This window comes from Myotis daubentonii, chromosome 7 (genome assembly GCF_963259705.1).
Source record: "Myotis daubentonii chromosome 7, mMyoDau2.1, whole genome shotgun sequence".
In the NCBI taxonomy this organism is placed as follows: domain Eukaryota; kingdom Metazoa; phylum Chordata; class Mammalia; order Chiroptera; family Vespertilionidae; genus Myotis; species Myotis daubentonii.
Window position 1 is genome coordinate 53015813 of NC_081846.1, and position 18392 is coordinate 53034204.

General features: G+C 39.0%; 1 protein-coding gene across 2 annotated transcripts in view; it reads left to right on the plus strand.

The window, feature by feature from the left end:
* FIGN (fidgetin, microtubule severing factor) overlaps positions 1-18392 on the plus strand; it is a 126334-nt gene that overhangs the window by 106168 nt on the left and 1774 nt on the right. For both annotated transcript variants that reach the window (XM_059704256.1, XM_059704257.1), the window contains one exon: positions 11053-18392. This exon is cut by the window's right edge and continues 1774 nt beyond it. In XM_059704256.1, coding sequence (XP_059560239.1) covers positions 11053-13307 — 2255 coding nt within the window. In that variant the 3' untranslated portion in view covers positions 13308-18392. The remainder of the gene's footprint in view (positions 1-11052) is intronic.

Sequence of the window (18392 nt, forward strand, 5' to 3'; positions counted from 1 at the left end):
CCCTGACTATAGAATATTTTTTATCAAAGTCCAAGACACTATTTTGCTATTGCATTAAAGATTAATGCACAGATTGCCAAAAAGAAAAATGCATAAGTAATCTAAACAAATTTTGCCTGGGCTTTGCACACTTTAGAGTCACCTTAAGCAAAGACGTTTTAAGGGAAATTGTTGAAGAGTTATATACTTATATGTAAATAGTATTCTTATTCCTTTGTCTAGTTATATGAGGTAGTCCTCAATCTTAAATCAGCATCCCCAGTTACCTATTTTGTTTTATATAAACTGACTTTTTTGAATCAGGTTCTAGAGAAGCACAGAAAGAAAGAAAGAAAAAAGAATGAATGCAAATTCCATCTTACACAAGGTCATGGGGCTTGGCATGACCTTGTTTATTGACCCATGTCAGCATGGTGTGTTGGGCAACGATGAATATAGTTCAGTTTAAATATAACTAGATTGAGCTTTGTATTTATATACTTGGAGGAGAATACACACTCTCACAAATAACTATTTACAAATAGCAATATGTGCTCATAATGATTAACATAATATTTTAAGATTGTGAATGAGGAAATTAACCAGCCATCTCATAATTCAAGATTGGTACTATGCCTGGGTTATGTTAATTAAAAGTGCAAATATATTTTATATGGCACAACTGTATCTCGAGATTCAACTGGAATAACCTCAAAATTTAAGACGACGGTAATGTTATCTCAGCAGAGTCCTTTTTAAAAATAAAGATTCAAAACACATGGAAAATGCACAATACTTTTGACATTTTGGATTTCTCTTTCTGGATCAATCATACAGGCCAGATACAGTGGGGCCTTGACTTACGGAGTGTCCCGACTAACGAGTTTTTTGAGATACCAGCTGTCTCTCGGCCATTTTTTTTTGCATTGAGTGGACAGAGTAATTTGAGTTAACGAGCTCCTTAACGAGCTCAGTCTCGGGGTGAATTAAACTCGTAAGTAAAGGCCCCACTGTACTATGAATGTAGCTTATGGCTTTCAGGTTGAGTTAACCCCATTTATCCCCACATGCTACAGCTCACCTGTTATTTACACACATAAGAGGGTTGATACTGCAGAACAAGGGGAGTGCTCTGTTGTGACACAGAACATACATATTTATTAGTAATGGCAATCCCTATGGACACATGTGGCATGTCCTGATGATCTTTGTGTGACAAAAGTAACTGGGGGAAAGGGTAGATGGCCTTAATGGATTGGAAACATATATGGGCAAAGGGAAGACAGGCATGAGAAATGAAAGGCCATAAAGTAACAACTTTAAAGGTTAACTACCAAGCACTATTTAAGCTTATTATAAATTGTTTAAAATAATTCTCATAGGTACCTTAAACAAAGTAACATTTGACTTAACATGGGACAATCCGTCCTCTTACCTATAAACTCTCAAATCTTCTCCCTTGTTATAGTTGATGACATCTGACACTAAATACTAAGATTCTGGGTATGAATCACTTGTATATTTTAAGTTGCATGTATATGCATAGTTGTGTACTATTTTGAATTGATTATGTTAGGATATACACAGACTTTTGGACACTGTTTTTACTTGATTTAGATTATTATTAAATATTTACACATAAACTTTTGTAAAACCTACTTTCTGTCAAAAACAACAACATCAATTTAAATAATAATTTTAAAATGTAGAGATTTTTATATGAGCATAATTATATGTTCACTTGAATAGTTTAAGCATTGGAAATTTTAAGACTGCCTACAGAAAAAAAAAGTTATTTGAATTAGGATTTTGATTTCCTGGGTTGCTTTAAGTGATAGACAATCTATCCTGATTATATATTGAATATAAGTTCAGGTGGATGAAAAGTGTTATTTCCTTCATCAGTGTAATTTGCTTTGCATAAGTGCTTATGCATTCAGCCTCACAAATGCAAACCATCTTCTTTATGTCTTATATGTAGTCACTGATCATCAGAGAGATGCAAATTAAAATGACAGTGAGGTATTAGTAATGGTACCTGTCAGAATGGCTATCATCAACAAATCAACAAAGGACAAGTGTTGGCTAGAATGTGGAGAAAAGGGAACCCTAGTACGCTGCTGGTGGAAATGCAGACTGGTGCAGCCTGCATTTATGGAAAACAGTATGGAGTTTCCTCAAAATATTAAATATGGAACTGCCATTTGGCCCAGTGATCCCACTTTTAGGAATATATCCTAAGAAACCCAAAACACCAATCAGAAAGAATGTATGCACCCCCATGTTCTTAGCAGCACAATTTACAATAGCTATGGTCTGGAAATAGCCCAAGTGCCCAGCAGTAGATGAGTGGATCAAAAAGCTGTGGTACATTTATATCATGGAATACTATGCAGCAGTAAAAAAGAAGAATCTCTTACCCTTTGAGATAGCATGAAGGGACTTGGAGAGGAATATGCTAAGCAAAATAAGCCAGTCCGAGAAGGACAAGTATCATATGATCTCACTCATACATGGGATCTAATGAACAAAATAAATTAATGAACAAAATAGATCCAGAGGCACAGAAGCATGGAACAGACAGTTGAAACTTAGAGGGAAGACAGGGGTGGGTGAGTGGATGGGAAGAGATCAATCAAAGAACTTGTTGGTTCTTTGCATAATCCATGGACACAGATAATAAGGTGGTGAAGATGGGGGGCGGGGTGGAGGGCAGGGTGGGCTAGAAGGGGTCAATGGAGGACATAAGTAATACTTTCAAAAATAAAATTTTAAATAAAAAAATAAAAATGATTTTAATATTTAAAATGCATACCAAGTTACATCCTCATATGATGAAATGTTGGCAAAATAATCATTTTTATATTTGGTCACGTTTTGGTGAGTAAATATTTTGTTGCTGTGAATAAAATTTAATGACTTTTAGGGAAACTAATTCAGATCATAAGCTACTCACAAAGTTAGTTTGAAGGACAGGGTATATACCATTCTTGTCAAAGTCATGGTGCCTGTAACACTGAATACAGGCTCTGCCTAAGCCCAAAGATCAGTTGATCATCCAGATACCATCCACCCAACAGCTTTCTATAAGAAATAAGAAGTATAACTTTGAAGTCATTTAAGCAGTCCCTCAAAAGTTATACCAAAGCTCATGACTGGGTGTTCAATGAAGCTTTGGTTTTGGTATCAGAACCTATGGCAGATTCAAAGGAACATTAGGGATGGCATGGACTGACACAGGAAAATAGCTCGGAGAAGTATCTGACGAATCACAACCAAGGGGAACAGACTGAAATAACAGCAATCTGGAGACCAGTGTTTTGTTTTTAATCATTATTCATCATACTATTGTATCAATGAGACTCAGTCAACAAGAAAAGTCTCAATTATTTTATCAGTGCCCTGATTAAGAGGGCAGGAATACATATAATGAATAGTATTTGGAAACATTTTGTTCTAAAGGGACTATTTTAAAAAAAAGATTAAGAGCACTAGTACTTTTTAAGAAAATATAATTAAGTTATAAGCCAGAGCTTTAAGCTTCATAGTGAAATCATAAATTCAATTGCTTTTGTGACCAGTAAATATGGTAAAAAAAACCCTTGATGTTGTAATAGGGAAGAGGGGGCACCATGACAAACTGGATTGCATGCCATGTCCAAAGTGGGCAGGTGGTCATCAGATCCAGCCAACTGTTGCCTGGCAAGAATGAGGTCTAGTATTATAAGATCATTCAACTTGAAAAAAAGGGAAGTATAAGAATTCTTTTAATATAAAGTTGGCTGATTCCAAACCCTGTGCTGGCCAAACAAAACATGGCGCCAGGCTGCAGGCTGCCCACAGACTGTCAGGCGGCAATTTTTCTGTTAGAGGGTGAGGTATTTGAACTATATTTACTAAGGACCATTTAGCCAGAAATGCCTTCATGATTGTTAAAAGGGATTGTTTTATGCAAATAAGATGGAATGGGGGGGAGAAAGTAATTTGCTGCAAAATGTATTATAATTTGAAGTCTTGAGGTGTGAAAGTATGATTTAAAGAGAAAAATCATTTGACAGCCTTGCTATATAATTAGAACATCTTATTTTGAGACTGTGAGTTTTGAGATCATTCTTAACTGGTTTTAAACCTCTAAGTATTTTGTTCCTTAGTTGTGGTCTCTACAACATTGAGTCAAAAATCACATTAAAAATAAAATGCTATGAAAAATTTTTGACACCTTTTTGATTAAGGAGATCATGCTCTGTGTTTTGCTGAGTATTAAAGAATTTTTATACCATTTTTATAACCAAGATTCCCACTGGAAAATTTCCTTTTCAGTAGATGTCCTGACGTTAAAGAAAAAAGTGATTTATAAATTCTAAGAGTGATTTTACTTTTTTCTGTCTAGTCAGTTTTGTTTTTAATGCACCTCTTGCTTTTTTTCAAAATGAAAGAATAACAAAAGTATTTCTACACAGTTGCAAAATATTTTCCCAAATATTACTTAAGGTAATCTTAACAGTCCAGTAGCATATTATACCACTGCCATCCACATTTCATAGCTGAGTGTGATATGCTTGACTTCACCAAGATTAGAACAAATACATGATGGGATGAGCAAAGCCAGTGGTCTGGTTCTCAAGCTTCTGATATTCACTCTTCAAACACAACTCTAGAACCTTCTTTATGTTTTCTCCAGTTTCTTTCTATCCTAACAATCTAGCAACAGCCTCCAAATAAAACTGTCAGACAAAATAGTATTCAACCCCAAAGAACACCATAGTAAGTGACGTTACCACATGGTAACCGGGGCTGTTTGGATTGGGGACTAGATCACTTTAAAGACTCTAATTTTAGAGAATTTAGAATGTAAATTGTTATTGAATGTATTGGGGTGACACTAGTTAGAAAAATTATACAGATTTCAGGTGTACATTTCCAAAACCCATCATCTGTATTGTGTGTTCACCTCCCTAAGTCAAATCTACTTCCTTCACCCTTTATTCCCCCCTACCCTCCTCTGCTTCCCACCTCCACCTCTCAGAAATCACCATTCTGTTGTCCTTGTCCATGAGTTTTTTTTCCCTTTATTTTTCTTTTTGGCTCGATCCCAACACCCTCTCACCCAGCTCCCCTACCCCTCTGACAGACTACAGCCTGCTCTCTATCTAGGAGTTTGTCTCTGTTTTGCTTGTTACTTACTTTATTGGATTCCATATAGGAGTGAATGTAAAATTACAAAGACGATAGAAAGCTGGAAAAGTTTCATTGCCTGGTAAACTGATTCCCCCTGATTTAAATTCTTAGAATTGAATCACAAAGGTTTACACATAGTGGGCCCTCAGTTTGTTGACCTTCACACGTAGTGCGACCTCAGTTTGTTGACTAAGTGAACAGTTCCTACATCAAATTCATTTTATAAAGGACTTCTAATTTTAGTGTTCTGAAGATGGAACCAAATTAAATGTATTAAAGCGAATATGTAATTCATGTGTTTCTTACTTTTGCCTTACTATTACTTTCTGATAAGACATCACATTTTCAGGCTAGGAATGATCAGGAAATGGACTGGGGAAGTTTTCCGTTCAAATGGGTTAGTTCAGATCAAGTGTGTTGGCCTCTTGGTTTATGAAGGCCAGTACACAAAAGAAGACTGATGCAGCCCAGCCAGTGTGACTCAATGGTTGAGCATCGACCTATGAACCAGGAGGTCATGGTTTTATTCCTGTCAGGACACATGCCTGGGTTGCAGGCTCAATCCCCAGTGCGGGGCGTGCAGAAGGCAGCCAATCAATAATTCTCTCGCATCATCAATGTTTCTATCTCTTTCTTCCTCTCCCTTACTCTCTGAAATAAATAAAAAAATATATATTTTTTTTAAAAAGTAGACTGCTGCAGAGTCTGCTCAGACATTTCATTTGGTCATCACTCCCCTTGAAGAATAATGGTCAGCAGGTATTGCAAGGCACCAGTTTTCAGTACCAGGAAGTTTGTAAGCCCTCTCAGAAGGCTCATCACTGCATGAACCTATATTTCTAGCCAATGAATTTGCTCCCCTCTAATTGAAATGTTAAAGCTGTGTGTGTTCTGCCATGTCCCACCTATGAGATGATGAATCTGCTGCTCTGGTAGGCTGAGGGGGCTGGAAACTGTAATTACTTGTTATAGTCACCCTCGTAGTAATTGTTTTCTAGAGAGAAACCGTGGTAGATATGGTACTATATATTTTGAAATATATTATAAAAAATAATAATGCAAGCTTGAGAGGTGCAGTAACCCAAAGGAGTGAGTGTGATGAGTGCAGTGACGTTGCAGGCCTGTGAGAGTGCTGTGCAGCCATCCTCGAGCAGCCAGCCCTGTGCCTGCAGGTGTTTGCCTCGGGTCCCTGCCCTTAGGAAGTCTGAGAACACCGACAAATGAAGGCAGAGTCCCTAGCAGGCAGAATTACCCCATGGGAACCTGCTAGAGGAGAACAGCTTTTTTAGACCTGATGAACTGCTGAATAGCTTGTGTGTGTTACGGGTGGGGGTGGAGTAGTGAGTGCCTTAGATTAATATTTCCAGGAATGTGTGCTAAAAATAGATTCTAGCAGGCTTAGTCTTTTATTTCAGTTTCCTCCCATTCAGAAAGTTGTTTTTATATCCTTCATTTTCCTATACAAGAGCTTCTTGATCATTTGGAAGCTGAGACAGAACTGTGAAGGATGCCACAATTGTTTCCAGTTGTTTCATTTCAAAATTGTGAAAATGTAGGAAGTAAAGCGATGAGGCAGCAACTGTTTAGTAATTAAAGATAAGTTATGAAATGGTCGTAAGGATAACAATGGAAAATGTTATGCAAACTGCCCAGTTTTATGGGAAATATAGACTTGTTCATTTGTACACACATAAATTAATCCTATAACAATAAAATGACAAAATGCTCCGGCTTTTTACTGTAGAACCTGCTGTTCTTGTGTAACATGGTAAAGTATCTTAAAAGCAATTTTCTATTAAATTACACATCTTTTAAAACAAACACATTGCATTGTAAAATTTGCCAGCTGTATTAGTAATTGTCTGATCCTATCAAACATAAAAAATTGATGTTTTGGAGCAATTCTTCCATTACCTTTAAGAACTATTTTTTCTTAATTTTCGCTGTTTTCTGAGTTTTTATTGTACTTATGTAAGCTATTACTAAACAGCAGTGGGAGTTAGTTGTTTTTTTTTTTTTTTGAATCGCGTCTCTAATAATGTTTAAGATGGCATTGTTTCTGAGGTTTTTCTCTTCGTGTTTCAAAAAGAAACCATATAAAAGCTGTTTTTAAAACCCATCTTATTATTTGGGTGCCAAGTTAAGTGACAGGCATCTGCTGCTTCTCACTCACAGATAACAGCAATACAGTAAAAGGGAGCGTGCTTTTTTGTTCAAAGAACATTTAACAGTATGTTTTTCATCCATTTCACATCAGACATATCACCACCAATAAACGGAGCAATAATAACAACAACACAAATAAGGTTGGTTCTACTTCCAATTGGCATTAGAATTCAGGACACCGATGAGAAAGCTCTTTGTGCTCGCAAGGCCAGGACAGGGTCCTGAACACTAGCTTCCTCGGCGCCTACTGAGAGTGAGAGCTAGACGGTAAACTATTAACTTCCATGTTTAAACAATTCTAATGACTGTAAAGCACTAGGTAAGTCCTTGTGTTTCAGGGATGTGAGTAATTCCGTTCCTTTAAGTTTATTTAATCAAAGCTCAATCTTGCCTTTTGCAGCCCGCTAAGGTTATTGTTATTTAGTATGAGTCAATCAATAAACTTCCAATAATCTTGGTAATCACATCCAAAAATAGCCTGAGAATCAAAAAGCAATCCTGTTTCCCATAATTGTGCCAAATAGATAATGTTGATAGGATCTTTGCTTAATTTCTGATGAAACAGAAATCTTATGAAATTTAATTCGTTTTGCCAGAGCCTAAGCAAAAAGGCCCAGTGAAAATAGCCAACCTACTTGATTTAAGCTTTATATTCCTGTCTCATATAGGGATTATACCTTACCAAGATTACTTTATGCGTATTGGTATAAATGGTTAATTTACAAGGAAAAAAATTTAAGCCAGTACAGGCGGAAGGCTGCCCATCGTTTTTGTTTTGTTTTGTTTTTAATAATTATTCTAAATCTAAAGCTAAATAAGTGTTATTTTGTTTTTTACAATGAGCATTTTAAATATCAATTTTGTTATGTATGTGTGTTAACTCATGATAACAATGGCTTACCTCAGCTCACTGAAAGGAAACCAGGCCCTTTAACATGCGTGTTGTGTTGTGTGGTGTTGTGTTGTGTTGTGGTGCACTTGTAGTAAATCCCATTGCCCGTGACTCCTAAATTATTTTCTGAAACCTTGTTTCAAGACATTTATTTACATGTTTATTCTGTATCAGTCTAATCAAATTCTTACTCATAGCATATGTGTATTCTTATGTTCTCAACACTGTATTTTGATAGTCTTAACGAAAAAAAAAAAATCCTAATAGAAATTCCCTGGAAATAATTTACAGGACTAATGAATTTGTAGGTCTTTTAGACAGCTCTCCATTACAGTCGCATTAATATTCTCTCCTTCTTATAAGGCTTGAAGTAAATCCCATGACACTAGAAGAATTTAGATACTGATTACTTGCGATTGGTTCCTGGTGATTTGCTCTTAATAATTTCCAGTTGAATTTAATGAAAGTATGATTCCTGAAATGCCGCTTCATTAAAATTGCATCTTTTCCCCTTTAAGTATGGTTTCGATCATTTCACCCATTTTGTGGTATGTTTTCCTCCCCCTTAAAAAATAACGATTGAGAAAACAGAAACAATTAAGAATATCACTTTAGTTCTTCCTAGAACTCACACCGAGTTTCTCAGAGTGAAATGATACAAGCTGCATTTCACCCAGATTTACAATTTATTTATTTATTAATTTACTTTATTATTTTGCAATTTGATGAGATTGTTTCTAAAAGACAGACTTTGAAAAGCAGGAAAGTGAAGAAGGAATCTGTTGCATGTACAAGAGATCTTTAGTAGCAAGGCCTTTAGTATTTTTACTAAAAAAAATGGTAAAGCTTGATTAAGTTATGCTGTGCAGCTTTCGGACTTAATTTAACTGAGATGGTGATTTGCAAATGAATGTCTACATGGATCCTTTTAAAAAATCCAAATGCAAATGAGTACAACTGTAGTAAAATATATTTGCAAATGAATCCTGTTGCTTTATTCATTTATTGTGTAATTACTGCAATCCTTCCTACCTTGTTTTCAGTATTTTTTAATCATTAAGTTGGAAGCATGACAGCAGTGCCAGCCCTGGCATGATTCTCTTTGACTAAAACCTTGTAAATTAACACAATTAGCACAGCATCATCCCGCTAATTAACTTCCAGTGTCTGGTGCAATGGTTTTGCAAACAAGGAAGAGGGAGTCAGAAGGGAATCAACATGCCATTCTGTTACCAAACTCTGTGCTATGTTCAGATTTGCTCAGTAAGTCAAAGCTGGCTGTGTCAGGAGCCAGTCAGGCAATGAAGAGCTAAAGGGTTTGTAGGAAGAAAGCAGAGGCGGGCAGGAGCTGTCAAAATAGACTGGGAAATTCAGAGGAGAGCTGATGCCACAGAAGCTTCATTTAGACCAGGCCTCCTTCTTATCAAGGAATCTCTGCCAGAGGGCACAAGACAGTTTGCAAAAATCACTTTGGGTCATACAGAGGAGATTAAGGAGGCCTGCTTAATACAGCTGAACCAGACTAGCAAGGGTTCCAAGGAAGCGGAGATTAGGATGGGATGAGCCGGCCCTGGGAAATAGAACAGGGTTCCAGCGCTCTTCTGTCACGAACTGCATGTGGGGCCTCGAGGGTGCATTCTGAATCCCTTTGGGTGTGAGAAGGTCATTTCTAAGGTCTCTTTTAAACTGTAAAATTCAAATGATTCTGATTCTAACTGCTTAGCATTTCCATTTCACTGGGAAAATACTCTTGTTTTATACTTGAATACATAGTCACCTTGCTTCAGTTAGTAATCTAACAGATGCTACAATTACCTACAGCAATCCATTACAGAGTTGTACTATTCCAGTGTCTGCCACACACTGCTTCCCATGGAAATATAGAGTGAGACTCCAGATTCTCTTATTCTCTCTCTAACCTTATCTTCCTATTCACCTCTCTCTCTAGAGAGAGAGACAGAGAATCTTCTCTCCTCTTAGTAGCTTGGAGGCTCTAAGGCAGAGAGAAGGATTATAAGGGAAGGAGGGAGGATGCTAGCTAGAAGGCCGGCAGACAAGTGATGCCTGTATCTTTTTTTCAGGGGCTCAACAACAGGACTGAGAGGCAGAAAGGAGCCAGTTGTAATTCATACCGAGTTGTGGGCTTTGTGCGATGAAAGCGATGGAGCGCTGCCTGGGAGATTGCTTTGCTGCACTCCACGAAACAGATTTGAAACTGTCGTGGGCCACTTTAGATGAGAGCTGGATTATGGAATGACCTGCTCTGTCTGTGTCATATTGTTCTGTGCAGGGAGCATTATACTGTGCTAACTAGGTGTTCAGTACCAAATAAGAGGGGTATCCTAGATGTGATCTGTCAGCTGTGTCTCATTTTTATATTGGCTAAAATATAAGACAGAAACTGTGATGTGGAAGAGACAGAATAGCTAGATACCGCACATTAATACAATCACTTGCTAGATATTTAAAATGTATGCATATTTTATTGTAAGAACCTAGGGTTGAATTCTAACTTGGCAGGAATGTGTGTGTACATATATATGTGTTTCTGTGTAGCGAGTGACTTAGTAGGCTTAACAGAAATACATTTGCTTATGAGTTAAAAATGGGGAAAAAATTTAGGTCTTCTATAGAGTTTTCGTTTGAATTCAGTTTATTTTTTATACAGGGCTGAAATTCAATCCAATTTAAAGTATGCATGTTATAGAGATCATGACAGATATTATAAACTGGGGGAATATTTTATAATGTTGATATTATTGGTAGAAAATAATAGGTAACAAAAGAAGTTCTGATGAGTATCTAAGTAACAACTTTCCCCCCACCCCCATCCTTAGGCTTGAAGATGCAGTGGACGCCGGAGCATGCCCAGTGGCCAGAACAGCACTTTGACATCACCTCGACCACTCGGTCTCCTGCCCACAAAGTCGAAGCCTACAGAGGTCATTTGCAGCGCACCTATCAGTATGCCTGGGCGAATGATGACATCTCTGCTCTGACTGCATCCAACCTACTAAAAAAATATGCAGAGAAGTATTCTGGCATTTTGGAGGGCCCTGTGGACCGACCTGTGCTCAGCAACTACTCAGACACACCGTCAGGACTCGTGAATGGCCGGAAAAATGAAAACGAGCCCTGGCAGCCGTCCTTGAATTCAGAAGCCGTTTATCCCATGAACTGTGTCCCGGATGTCATCACTGCCAGCAAAGCTGGAGTCAGTTCAGCCCTCCCTCCAGCAGATGTCTCTGCAAGTATAGGGAGCTCTCCTGGGGTGGCCAGCAACCTGACAGAACCCAGTTACTCCAGTAGTACCTGTGGAAGCCACACTGTACCTAGTCTTCATGCAGGGCTCCCATCTCAGGAATATGCCCCAGGATACAACGGATCTTATCTGCATTCTACGTACAGTGGCCAACCAGCACCTGCACTTCCCTCGCCTCATCCATCTCCTTTGCATAGTTCTGGGCTCCTGCAGCCACCACCACCACCTCCTCCGCCACCAGCCCTGGTCCCAGGCTACAATGGGACTTCTAACCTCTCCAGTTATAGCTATCCCTCTGCTAGCTATCCCCCTCAGACTGCGGTGGGGTCTGGTTATAGCCCTGGGGGGGCACCCCCTCCTCCTTCAGCATACCTGCCTTCAGGAATTCCTGCTCCCACCCCTCTGCCCCCTACCACTGCTCCTGGCTACACCTACCAGGGTCACGGTCTGACACCTATCGCACCCTCGGCCCTGACAAACAGTTCGGCGAGTTCTCTCAAAAGAAAAGCTTTCTATATGGCAGGGCAGGGCGATATGGACTCCAGTTATGGAAATTACAGCTATGGCCAACAGAGATCGACACAGAGTCCTATGTACAGAATGCCCGACAACAGCATTTCAAACTCAAATCGGGGGAATGGCTTTGACAGAAGTGCTGAAGCATCATCCTTGGCATTTAAGCCAACGAAGCAGCTCATGTCCTCTGAACAGCAGAGAAAATTCAGCAGCCAGTCCAGTAGGGCTCTGACCCCGCCTTCCTACAGTACTGCTAAAAACTCACTGGGCTCGAGATCCAGCGAACCCTTTGGGAAGTACACGTCGCCGGTGATGAGTGAGCATGGGGACGAGCACAGGCAGCTCCTCTCTCACCCCATGCCAGGCCCTGGGCTCCGTGCAGCTACCTCATCCAACCACTCTGTGGACGAGCAACTGAAGAACACTGACACGCACCTCATTGACCTGGTCACCAACGAGATCATCACCCAAGGACCACCTGTGGACTGGGGTGACATTGCTGGTCTGGACCTGGTCAAGGCCGTCATTAAAGAGGAGGTTTTATGGCCAGTGCTGAGGTCCGATGCCTTCAGTGGACTGACGGCCTTACCTCGGAGCATCCTTTTATTTGGACCTCGAGGAACAGGCAAAACATTATTGGGCAGATGCATCGCTAGTCAGCTGGGGGCCACGTTCTTCAAAATCGCTGGTTCTGGACTCGTTGCCAAGTGGTTAGGAGAAGCGGAGAAAATTATCCATGCCTCTTTCCTTGTGGCCAGGTGTCGCCAGCCCTCCGTGATCTTTGTCAGTGACATTGACCTGCTTCTCTCCTCTCAAGTGAGTGAGGAGCACAGTCCAGTCAGTCGGATGAGAACCGAATTTCTGATGCAGCTGGACACTGTACTAACTTCGGCTGAGGACCAAATCGTAGTAATTTGTGCCACCAGTAAACCCGAGGAAATAGATGAATCTCTTCGGAGGTACTTCATGAAACGACTTTTAATCCCACTTCCTGACAGCACAGCGAGGCACCAGATAATAGTACAACTGCTCTCACAGCACAATTACTGTCTCAACGAAAAGGAGTTTGCACTGCTCGCCCAGCGCACAGAAGGCTTTTCTGGACTAGACGTGGCTCATTTGTGTCAGGAAGCGGCGGTGGGCCCCCTCCACGCCATGCCGGCCACAGACCTTTCAGCCATCATGCCCAGCCAGCTGAGGCCCGTTACATATCAAGACTTTGAAAATGCTTTCTGCAAGATTCAGCCTAGCATATCTCAAAAAGAGCTTGATATGTATGTTGAATGGAACAAAATGTTTGGTTGCAGTCAGTGATAACTTCTTTTAAAAAGTGTAATGAATGTTGGCACACACACATAAAACCTGCTACATAGGGTATAGAGCCCCTTTCCAGTAGTGTTTAAATTGCAAAGGGTACTGGGGAAGATGATGATCAAGTTGCATCTTTAGAGTCAGGGTAGATTTGGAGGGGGGGAAAAATGCATCGAATGAGAGCATCCGATTTGAAAGCCCCAGATGTCAGAGAGCTCAGTCCGGCTCACGCTAGACAACACTCACCAAGGAGCAAGGTGCAAGTGTGTTGACTTCGGAAGGACATGAACCTCGTGTGTTGATTCCATTCTGCTGTTCTCGAGATTTAGTTGCTGTCAAGTGCCTGGAGTGGTGCTTTATTTTTTTGTTTGCCTCACAATTACATTGGTGGCATGTGCTAATATAAAGAGCTTTAACTTCAAACATTAGTGGACTAAAGAGATGAACGGTTGTGTTATGACAGAAAACCAGATTTTTGCCATTTTAAGAGCAACAGTATTCCTCAATCCTGTCTGTTCTGCGGTATTAAGCTAAGAACAGGTAAAACAGGGTAACGGTAATCTGGACCTTAATTTCTGCAGTTCATTTCTTTTCATGTTCTTGTCTGCAAAAACTCAGGAAAGCGATTGTGATTTGTACAGTACCTCAAAGGAATGTGTTGGAAGCACTCTGTACTGCTGAGAGTAACGGGATAGGCTCCAATGTTACTTTATATTAAAATGTATGTTTACCTCAACGATTGGAAAATAGCAAGGAAAATTACTTTGAATGTATCCAGAAAAACAGTGAAGTGTGATACAACTGAATATTTACAATTTAAAGTAGAAATGGAAGGATTTTTTTTAAAAAAAAAAAAACACAAAGCTTCTTTTACTAATTATGGGGAATTAACCAGAGCAGAGTCATTCTTTATGTCAGTCACTGCAAGAGTTCTTCGTACATTGCTCCTTGATAATGAAGTGAAAATGTTCTTAAAAGTTACACTGGTTCATGGAAAGCTCCTTACTCCGTTTGCGTTAGCGTCTAGGACAGTCAGCCACGAAACCTGTGTAGGGCCCTGAAAGTCACAGTACCTAAAGACTAGGACTGCATTTTACTGCATAGGTGGGAGTGGTGGTGGTTTGCAAGTTCTCTCTTAAAACTGCTGGGAACGGTGTCATTCGACTCACTAATCTAGCTTGTAGGCTTGCCGTGCTGTTTAACAGAATGCAAAGATAGCAACCAAATCAAGCAAATAACTAAATAACTACAAAACACAACCGACCAACTTACATATATATATATATATATATCTATATATCCACAAAGAGCGTCTACATCCCCTCTCCTTCTTTTTGACTCCTCTCTTGTCAGTGCAATTTTGCTTCTCATTTTAAACTCTTCTGGGCTGTAGTGTCCCCACAACGTTCATTTCTACCTCAGTTTTGTTACATTTCTCTTGGAAATTAAAGTAGAAAATTAGAAGTGGACACACACACACAGGCACACACACACATACACTCAATAGCTTGCCAGACATGTCACTTTGTTTTCTTCCATCTTTTCCCATAAATCTCGTTGCCAAGTACATCAGTCTTCCTGCTGATGTCTACCTGATTCTAGCTCCCACCCAATAGCATGTGTGGCGTTTTTCACAATTCCGCATTCCGCTCCTGCTCCCCAGCAAGTTGTTCTTTGTCTTCCTCTGTGCTTTCTGTGCGACTTCTCCCTGGTAGCTGACTGACGCCCGGCAATGCCTCTGAACAGACACAGTGTAGGCGGCAGCTTTCCAAAGCCACTGCCCATGCATAAGCAGACAGCCTGGCTTTTTGAATGTATTTTTCCTTTTTTTTTTTTTTCTTCTTTCATTTTTTAGTCAAGAGATCCAGTAACAAAACTGTTGCAAAGCACTGGCATTTTATGTATTCCAAAAGTGATGTACATTTTTTAAAACTTTAAATAAATGCAATGGGAAGCCCCAAGAAAGTTCTTTCTGTTTTTGTTTTTGTTTGCCCTTCAAATATTTTTACTGATTTCATCCCCAATGTCAAATTCTCTGAAACACAACATAGAGAAAGCTAATGAGAACGTCATGATATTTCTGAAATTTTATGATGTTTGATCCATTACTCCTTGTTTTTATTATTTTCGTATTGCTAAAAGCTGAGCATATGAATCAGAATTTAATTTACTATGATATTCCAGGAATTAAAACTGTGCTTACATATAAGTATTCCACATTAAAAAGCAGTGCCTTTCATTAAGGATACAAAAATACACCCTCTGCTTTTTACAAGTGAATAAACGCTACAATCGTATTCTGGCTCCACCCTGCACAGCCCTTATTGTAAGGAAATTCTAATATCCCATTAACTTGTAGGTTCATATTGATCTCACTGACAAGTTTACTTTTGTACAGTACTGGCCTATTTTCTGTCTTTTAGACACTACATTTCATTTCCGCCAACATGCTGTGTTCACTTGAAAGCAACCTGCAAGTTTTGGTAAATCCAGTCTTACTTAGACAACTTTGGAAAATCCAATATTGATCCATATTTTTTGTGGCTAGTAAGAGTTAATGCCAAATATATGACTGCACTGTTATGTTTTACATGCATTTACAAAACTGAAAATGAAGTCAGACATACTGGCTTTTAGCTTTAAGTGACTTAATAATTACTTTGAGATATCAGTGGTCAAAAATCCATGTATTTAGGCAGAAGCTGAATTCATGTGTGAATTTCATTTAGCCTCCTGAATTCTAGGATTTGAGTTTGTAAGAAATTGGGCATGCTGAAGAAATGAAGATCTTTTGGGGGAGATAAGGCTGACCTTTGAGTAGATAGTGCTCTCCTGTGATTCTTTGATTCTACATGACAGCATTATGAGCTATTCTATGGACTAGCCTAATAATGAGCTCTCTTCCGACTATCCCTTCTGGAGCATGGTGTGGGGGATGGGGACCGCATCCTCAGTAGTGAATGTGCACAATCAGTGATAGTACAACTGAGTAACGGGCTCCATACTCTTGGACTCTTTTTGACTGCTAAGAATTTGGAGAAGGCTCCTAATGAAGGTAAGGAGTTAATGAGCCAGTCTAAATCCCTTCCCTTCTGGCTAAGGGATTTGAGCCCTTTCACTTAACAGCCCCTAATTCTCTTCTTCACAACTGCAATAACATTTCCAACAGGGACAAAAAGGAAGTGAAGGAAACCACTTCAGAAGGATCAATAGAAATTCAAGAGGTAGTTCATAATAACCTTATGTGTGACACAAATGGAAATACTCTACACTTCTGGCATGCTTCTCACCAAAATATTTAGAACATTAGTGACAATATGGAAAACTGTGCTGACTGAGCTGATCAATGGAATGTGAAGGCAGTATACTTTAAGGCTATTTACTTTCACACTGAATGTTTATCTATTAGTCAGTTTGTATTCTACTCAAATGCAGATAGACGGGTATAATGTTTCCTTGTGCATTTGAAACCTATCATGGAGAAAATAAACCATTCCACTAAAATACATAGGCCAAACACCATCTGGGCGAGTGATAAAAGTTATCCAGAGGCTATGCTATGTAAAATAGCAAGGTCAATCTACATTGGTTGCATAGTACTTGGCTATGCAGTTTTCAAAAACACTACATCCAAAAGAGTTCAAATTAATTCCTACAAGAGGTCTTTGTAAATTTAAACATATCTGTGGGTTGGAAAACATGTTTTAGAGGCATTTATAATTTCTCTGAAAATGTGTCTAACTCTAAGCAGGAAGATAATGTTATAATCCCATTCTCGTGTTTCTTAACAAGAATTGGGTATCGTGATCAGTGAAAATGTATTTTGCAAAGTGAAAGGGACACAGTTGGTTGAACTATTGAGGCCACTAGAGTAAAGTTCTAATATATATACATATATATATATATATATATATATATACATATAAAATCGGTGTGTTTGTGTGTGCGTGTGTGTGTGTGCCGTTTTCACCACCACCTATTCGAACTTTAAAACTAACATCTATTTTACATTATTCAGAAGGAACTGTTTACTCCCTTTCTTCTTCATATGCGCAGAGATATACATGGCCACTTTACAATTTATAGTGTTTTAATACGTTATTTTTTCTTTTGAAAAGTAAAGCTTTTGGTTGTTGAGTCACCTGCCGGTTTTCATATGAAGCACATTAGCAAACATGGAGCTATTAGTATTTCAGAATTCAAAATCAGCTGCACTTGTGACTAACCCACACACGAACTGAATCTCACACTCTGCTAAGACCTCTGGTTGACATTCGATTTTGAACCTGCCAGATGCATTTGTGTGAACCAGGGATACTGCACCTTTAATGAACAAGTCTTTCCTCTTTCCCTTGTTTTTAAATACTACACAAGCAGTGTAGCACTAGGCACTGCAATTGTCAAAGACAATTAGACTGAAGGCAGGAAAATTTCACCTCCCTGTCTCAGTGATATGTAGAATGTCGGCAGCATGGGTCAGCCTTGCCACAGAGTTGTGTGAGAATATATGAATCAGTCCTATGGAATGTTAAATATTTATAAAATGGTTCTGTACTACACCAAGGTTGGGAGCACATTCATTCTTCCTTGTTGCTTTACGATACAAAAAAAGCAAAAGTTTATTTCGAGGTTTAAAACTAAGTCACCTCTCTCACTCGTGTGTGTGCGCGCGCGCGCGCGTGTGTGTGTGTGTGTGTGTGTGAGAGAGATGTTTTCTTGTGGATTATATACAGTTGCTAAAGAATATTCATTTCTTTTTTTTCTTTTTTTCATCTGATGTATATTCAAACATTGTTCTTTATAACCATTTCTACCTCATTGCTACATATTGTACATGTAGTATTTATTTGTTGTCTTTTTTTGAATGTCATGCATTTTGTAAGAAAAAGACTTGTCCTTGAACTTGAACAGTCTACCTCAGAAAGACTGTCCTTACACTGAACAGTATTAGCAACCTAAATGATAAGGCGCATTAGCGAAGTGTGGCAGGGTAGATAATGCACGAGTACTTGGGATACTGATGGACTTTTAATTGTACTCATAACACAAGATTGCTTAAAAAAACTTAAAAGAAATTATGCACTGTGT